The sequence below is a fragment of the Silene latifolia genome, chromosome Y (assembly GCF_048544455.1).
Source record: "Silene latifolia isolate original U9 population chromosome Y, ASM4854445v1, whole genome shotgun sequence".
Lineage (NCBI taxonomy): Eukaryota > Viridiplantae > Streptophyta > Magnoliopsida > Caryophyllales > Caryophyllaceae > Silene > Silene latifolia.
Window position 1 is genome coordinate 143,614,273 of NC_133538.1, and position 7,910 is coordinate 143,622,182.

At 39.3% G+C, this 7,910-nt stretch overlaps 1 protein-coding gene across 1 annotated transcript; it reads left to right on the forward strand.

The window, feature by feature from the left end:
* The first annotated feature begins 1,759 nt into the window (after nt 1-1,759).
* LOC141629105 (uncharacterized) lies at nt 1,760-2,554 on the forward strand. The gene has a single exon (XM_074442164.1). It carries the CDS (start codon nt 1,760-1,762, stop codon nt 2,552-2,554), a length of 795 nt encoding a protein of 264 aa, XP_074298265.1.
* Nucleotides 2,555-7,910: the final 5,356 nt, after the last annotated feature.

Sequence of the window (7,910 nt, forward strand, 5' to 3'; positions counted from 1 at the left end):
TAACACCACCACAACCCAACTCAGCCACCACAGACCTAGTCCCACCGTACCCAGCACCACCAATAAGACACGGCCACCCAATCCTTGCCCTAACAACCGCCACAATTGACACCTACGACACAACAATCCAACCCGACAACACTCTTAAATCACACACGGTTTTAACATTCCCTAGCTCAGCCCAGCCACCACTGGCCCACGGTGACTCCAGGGTGGTCCCTCAATCCCCTCGACTCAACAACACCTCCATAGCCGCACCCAATATCGGCAGCAACAACAACACACAATTCCTCCTCTGTTTTCGAATTTCCGGCCACCACCACCACGTACTACCACCTACGTCCACCCTAAGCCACCTACCATGGTCGACTACCCTCCTAGGTCTCACCCTATCCCCTGTCAGGTCTGGGTCATGCCAAACAAGGGTCAAAATCGAGTCTAACGTATTATTTACCCTAACAACCACCACCACAAAACCCCGGTCAAACACCCTCTCCCCGCCTGTCAACGGTGTTCCAACGTGGGTCCGGTCACCCTCTGGTGTCCCATGGTCAAGGTCACGGTCCTAGCTAGTCTATAGGCGGTCTAAATTATGAGTTATATAAGTTATAAAATCAATACATTAAATTGTGAGACGGTCTTACATTTTATCGCTAATTGCTCATTCCGTCTTAAATCTCCTCTTTCTTTCTTTGTGATTTGTTTTTCAGATTTATCATGTATTTATATTCTAGGTTTGGGGAGTATATGAGGCCAATTAGGAAACTATTGTCTTTTCTAATTATTATTAAGAATTACCAATTTATATTTATTACTTTATTATTAAATCCCGCTTTACATCCCGACTACTACTCATACTAGCCCATATTTATTTACAACACACGGCCCAAGGCTTAGTTACTAGATAAACTCAATTCCCGACTTGCTTACTTATTTTATTATTTAATTAACGTCTTTCTCGCTACTATTATTAAAAATCTCATTAATTAATTATTTAAATTATATAAATTATTCTCATAAATTATTATTAAATTATGGGGTATTACATTAGGCGTCACACAACAGATGGCTACCCCTCTGTTTTGGGATAATATGTCCGCTTTACATATTGCTAATAATCCCGTCTTTCACGAGCGGACTAAGCACATTGAGGTTGATTTACATTTTATTCGTGATGCTATCAACGACTGTCTTCTTCCTCCGCCTCATGTCTCTAATGTAGACCAGCTTGCTGATGTTTTCACTAAGGCGCTCGGCTCAGCTCGTTTCTTGTCCTTGGTTGGCAAGTTGGGCATTCTTAATCCGTATGCTCCAACTTGAGGGGGGTGGGGTAATGAGTTATATTGGGCTAGTTTAGGCCCGGAAATATTATGTGTATCATATTATTAACATAGGGCAGTAACCCTAGTTCGAATGTAATATATATATCGCACTTAATATCAATAAACGGCAGATTTGGTTTTCGTATCTAATATACTGATAGAATATACGTAAATATTTTAGTAATAAGTTTGTTATTTGTTACCTATATTAGTGTATATGGTTTCCTAGTTTGTAGCCTAGAATATCTTTGTAGTCTTGTATTTATACTGACTAATTATCAATGAGAAGATCAAGCATTATCTTCCTTTATGGTATCAGCTTCCTAGGGTAAAAAATCCTGAAACGCTTCCGCACGCAACCCTAGCAGCCGTCTCCTTCACGGCTTGCATCTCTCCTTTTCTCTTCCTTCTTCTTCTCTGTCCTCACGACAACATCAATGGCACCCGACAACACCAAGTCCGGTTTCCATCCTGCTCTTGTCGTGAATAACATCAAGAACCATGTCACTGTCGAACTTGGCATGGACAACGATCAATACCCGCTTTGGGTTATTCATTTCACGAACCATGCGAAATCCAACCGCGTGCTTCACCACATTGTTGAACCGACAGGTGGCTCGAAGGCTTCTTCTACCGCGGACGAGAAGGAGCTCTGGGAAACTCTCGATGCTACGGTTTTACAATGGATTTATTACACCGTCACCACAGATCTTCTGGAAACGATTGTTGAAGCCGACACTACTGCCATGGCAACATGGAAACAGATTCAAAATATTTTCCAGGACAACAAAAACTCTAGGGCGGTGACCCTCGAACAGGAGTTTTCGCATATTGCCATGTCGGATTTCCCATCCGTCTCGGCCTATTGTCATCGCCTTAAGTCTCTTGCAGATCAGTTGAAGAATGTTGGATCTCCGGTGTCGGAGACACGGTTGGTTTTACAGATGGTATCGGGTCTCACCGATGCCTATCGCAACGTTGGTACTATCATTAGGCAGCGAGATCCTTTGCCTCCTTTCTACCAAGCTCGCTCCATGTTGACTCTAGAAGAAGCAGGTTTTTCTAAGGAGGCAGCCACCACCTCCTCGACTGCCCTTCTTGTTCAAAACGGAGGGGGTGTCGGAGGTACCTCCGGGGCTAAGTCTCCTGCCACTAATGCCAACAAAAACAACCGCGGCTCCAATGGTAAGAAGAAGAATGGTGGTCACAAAGGCGGGAAAGGCTCTAAATAGCCTGCATCTTCCTCGCCTGCTCCCACTGCGCCTGCTTCTGCCCCGGGTCAGCAGCCTTGACCTACTATATACGGTCAGTGGGGGTGGCCTCCCTCTCCTTGGGGATATCCACCCTGCCCGTACCCATCTAGTCCCTGGTTTCGACCCGGTGTCGCTCGTTCCCAACAGGGAATTCTTAGACCACGGCCTGCTCAAGCCTACGTAGCTGCGGATGGGTCTACTTCTAGTCAAACTGATATTGAAGCCGCTATGCTCACTCTCGGTTTGACACCTCCGGACCCGTCTTGGTTCATGGTCACGGGCGCGACATCTCAAATGACTGCAAACCAAGGTACTCTCTCGTCTTTTGTTAATTCGAGTGCTCAAAATGGTATTTTAGTCGAAAATGGTCATTCTATCCCAGTTAATGGTTACGGAAATGCTACACTACCCACACCCCATCCACCCTTTGTCCTTAAAAATGTCTTACACGCACCCAAGATAGTCAAAAATTTAATATCCGTTCGCAAGTTTACCACCGATAATTCGGTCACCGTTTAATTTGACCCTTTTGGCCTTTGTGTGAAGGATTTACGGACGGGGACACGTCTGATGAGGTGTAATAGTCGCGGCAACCTCTATCCCATTTCCACTCCCTCCACCGTCGAGTCCAGTCCTACGACTTTGTCTGCCATCGCCCTATCTCTTTGGCATGACCGTCTGGGTTACCCAGGGGAACCGGTGTTTCAATCTCTTAGGCGAAATAATTTCATTGAATGTAATTTGAATTCAAAAACTTCTCTTTGTCATTCTTGTCCTCTTGGAAAACACGTTCGTTTATCGTTTGCTAATTCTATTACGCGTACACATTTGCCATTTGATATTTTGCATTGCAATCTTTGGACTTCACCAGTTCTTAGTTCGGCTGGTCATAAATATTATTTGCTTGTTTTGGATTATTTCAGTAATTTCTTGTGGACTTTTCCAATTGCTAATAAATCCATTGTCTATCCCACATTAGTCAAATTACATGCTTATATCCAAACTCAATTTGAACGCAAGATTAAATCGCTCCAATGTGATAATGGTACAGAATTTGTCAATGGTCCTTTTCGAAAATTTTGTGACGATCAAGGTTTGGTTTTTCGCCTTTCCTGTCCTCATACATCATCCCAAAATGGTAAGGCTGAGCGCAAAAATCGGTCCGTCAACAACATTGTTCGCACACTCTTGCTTCATGCATCTATCCCTGCAAAATATTGGCATCACGCTTTAGAAATGGCCACTTATTTATCGAACATTCTTCCAAGTAAAATTATTGCCTTTCGTACACCTCTCTCCATTTTATTTCGCCGCACTCCCACTTACTCTCATCTACGAGTGTTTGGGTGTCTGTGTTTTCCTCTGGTTCCCTCCACCACTATACACAAACTACAACCTCGTTCTAGTCCTTGTGTCTTTCTTGGCTATTCGCCAAATCATAGAGGGTATAAGTGTTTTGACATGTCGTCTAACAAAGTCATTATTAGTCGTCATGTTATCTTCGATGAGTCTAGCTTTCCTTTCTCTAAGGTTCATTGCCCCGACTCGCACACTTATAAGTTCTTGGATGATGGGTTCTCTCCGTATGTCCTTCAACACATGACTCATGCCCAGCCCTCTCGGCCAACTACTGACCCGTCTGCCCAACCCAGGCCTGTGCCCCCGATAACCCATCCCCGCCCCCCATGATTGGTGCTTTGCCCACGAGTGTCTACACGCGTAGACAACCCACTCCTCATACCACCAACCCGTCAGCTACCCACAATGACCATCCTGGTGCTTCCACATCCGTGCCGCCTATTTCCAAACCTGTGACACGTAGTGACCATGGTATTTACAAACCTAATCCTAAATACCAAAAACCTCCTACGACCCAATGTCTTAACCATACGGTTGCTATTTCACCCTTACCTCGCAACCCTGTGTCTGCTTTACGGGTTCATAACTGGAAAATGGCTATGGATGATGAATATACCGCTCTAATTAACAATAAGACGTGGGAGTTAGTTCCTCGTCCACAAAATGTTAATGTCATACGGTCTATGTGGATATTTCGTCATAAGTTTAACGCTGACGGTTCTTTTGAGAGGTATAAAGCTCGTCTTGTAGGTGACGGGAAAACTCAGCAGGTTGGCATTGATTGTGGGAAAAACTTCAGTCCTGTGGTCAAACCAGCCACAATCCGTACTGTTTTGTGTCTTGCTCTTTCGAAGAAATGGATCATTAATCAGCTCGATGTCAAAAATGCTTTTCTTCACGGGGCTCTCAATGAAATAGTTTACATGCACCAACCGCTTGGATATCGCGATAAAAGGAACCCTGATCATGTTTGCTTACTTCGGAAATCGCTATACGGTCTCAAACAAGCACCTCGTGCTTGGTACAGGCGTTTTGCAGATTATGTTGCTTCTATTGGCTTTCGTCATAATAAGGTCGATCATTCTCTGTTTGTCTATCGACAAGGTAACGACACGGCTTATTTGTTACTTTATGTTGATGATATTATTTTGACATGTTCGTCTAATACTCTACGCGCCACTCTTATGGATCAACTTCATTTCGAATTCGCCATGAAGGATTTGGGGTCTCTTCATTATTTTTTGGGTATATCGGTTACTCATCATTCTCAGGGTATGCTATTATCTTAATCCAAGTATGCCGAGGAAATTATTGAACGCGCTGGGATGGCTTCCTGCAAGCCCTGTGCTACACCCGTGGACACTAAGTCTAAACTTAGTGCTGTGTCATCTACTCCGTGTTCAGACCCCTCTCTATACCGCAGTCTCGCTGGTGCATTACAGTATCTCACATTCACACGGCCGGATATTTCTTACGCCGTGCAACAGGTTTGCTTATTTATGCACAATCCGATGGACTGTCACATGAATGCTCTTAAGCGTATTATTCGCTACATTCGTGGCACTCATGCTCGTGGGTTATGGCTTCGTCCTTCGTCTCTTACTTCTCTAACGGCATACACGGATGTCGATTGGGGTGGGTGTCCTGATACAAGGCGGTCCACTTCCGGTCATTGTGTTTACTTAGGTGACAATTTAATCCCATGGGCGTCCAAACGCCAACCTACTTTATCTCGATCTAGTCTTTGAAGCCAGGAGTATCGGCGTCGCCAATGTGGTCTCCGAATCATGCTGGTTACGTAACCTTCTTGTTGATTTACAAGTTCCTATTTCTAAGGCTACTCTCGTCTATTGCGACAACGTGAGTGCTGTCTATCTCTCGGGCAATCCCGTGCAACATCAACGGACAAAACATATTGAAATGGACATTCATTTTGTCCGAGAGAAGGTCGAACGAGGTGAAGTTCGCGTTCGTCATATTCCATCCCGTCATCAAATCGCGGATATCTTCACGAAGGGCCTTCCGTTGGTTCTTTTTGATGATTTTCGAGACAGTCTCAATGTCCGTGACCCTCCCGTTTCGACTGTGGGGGTGTGATAGAATATATGTAAATATTTTAGTAATAAGTTTGTTATTTGTTACCTCTATTAGTGTATATGGTTTCCAAGTTTGTAGCCTAGAATATCTTTGTAGTCTTGTATTTATACTGACTAATTATCAATGAGAAGATCAAGCATTATCTTCCTTTATATACAATTCTAGCATAATCAGCTTGATTATTTTATCATCAATAAAATGCGGTTGATTAATCCTTTGATAACAGTTGAATTTACCAATCAACGTTCAACGAGCCAGAAAATTCACGTCTTAATAGTTGAGCTTTAATCTTATATATATATATATATATATATATATATATATATATATATATATATATATATATATATATATATATATAAAAGCTGGGTTGAAGCGCTGTGGATGCGCCACGTGTCAACCCAGCTTTAAATACAAGTATTAATTACACTGAACATTAAATATAAACATAATAAATGCTCAGCAAAATATTAATTACAGCTTAATAAATTTTATTATAAAATTACATTAAATAATTACGGTGATTTGATTCTAAATTTATTAAAAAATTATTTTGATAAAAATCCTAAAATGTAAATAATTACGTTTATTGCGAAAAATGCTTCAAATTGAGTATAATTTTCATTATATTTATTGAAATATTTTGATTTGTAGAGATGATTAAAGTGAGTGTTTCATAATATTTTATATTTATGTAAAAAGACATTTTGATAAAGTTATAAAACTTAGACCATTAAATCCTAACAAAAATATATTTGGAAGAGTCATTGTACTTCTTAAAAACATAACTTAAAAGAAAACTACTAAAGGTAAGTTTTTATATGGGAACGAAAAAAGTATATTGCGAGAAATTAATACATCTGAGATTTTGATAGGTTTAAATAGTGTGATACCGAGTATGTGTACGAGTATGTATGTACACAGTGATCACGAATGCATTGGAATAAACAAAACAAAAGTAATGATTATTAAATATTATAGTATTATAAAAGACATAAAAAAAGTAGAAAAAAAAAGTTACATTTTTCTTTAATATCTTCAATTAAAATACGTATACGTCAAGTATAAATATTGATTATGAGTAGATAAATATTACTTTTAGTTAAATATTTTATATGTTATATTTTAAATACTTTGAAATTAAACCTCAAAAAATATTATTTGAGAAAGTTTAACCTATTTTATTTATAGGTAAACTCTTAAACATCATTTATATATAGTTGTTTAAAAATACAGAAGGTGCAATTTTAATAGATATGTTTGACATATAACAGATGCAAAACACAATCAAAACATTTGAATAAGTTGAGTTTGAACTCTATATGTGTGATACATAAGAGGATATCAGGAAATATAGCAAATCACCTCAATAAGTTTGATACGATGTGCAATTAAACCCCTTAACTTATAAATGTAGCAAATAGGCCCCATAAGTTTCTCTTAATGTGTAATTTGCCACATTTCTTATTTTTAGTATTGAAATTTACTAAATTAAATATAATTACTATTATTAAAAGTCAAAAATATTGATCAAATATTAATCCTAAAATTCCTAATTATTAGAAAGCATGTTTAAATATTTTTTTTTTGGTGAAAAAGTATTCATAATATGAGAATTTTTATTCTTTAGTGAAGTTACAATGAAAAGTTACATGTCCAATTTTTTTTATCTTAAATTTGGTTTACATTTTTTGTTGAATATGTAAGTATTTTATTTAATTTTTAATAGATATATTTAAAATGATTTTTATAATAGAAAATAATAGATTTTAGTTAAAAAATGGTAGAAAAATTGATTTGGGCTTAATTGCACATTTTTGAAAACTTATAGGGGTAATTTGGTACAAGTGAAACTTAGAGGGTTAAATTGCACATAGTA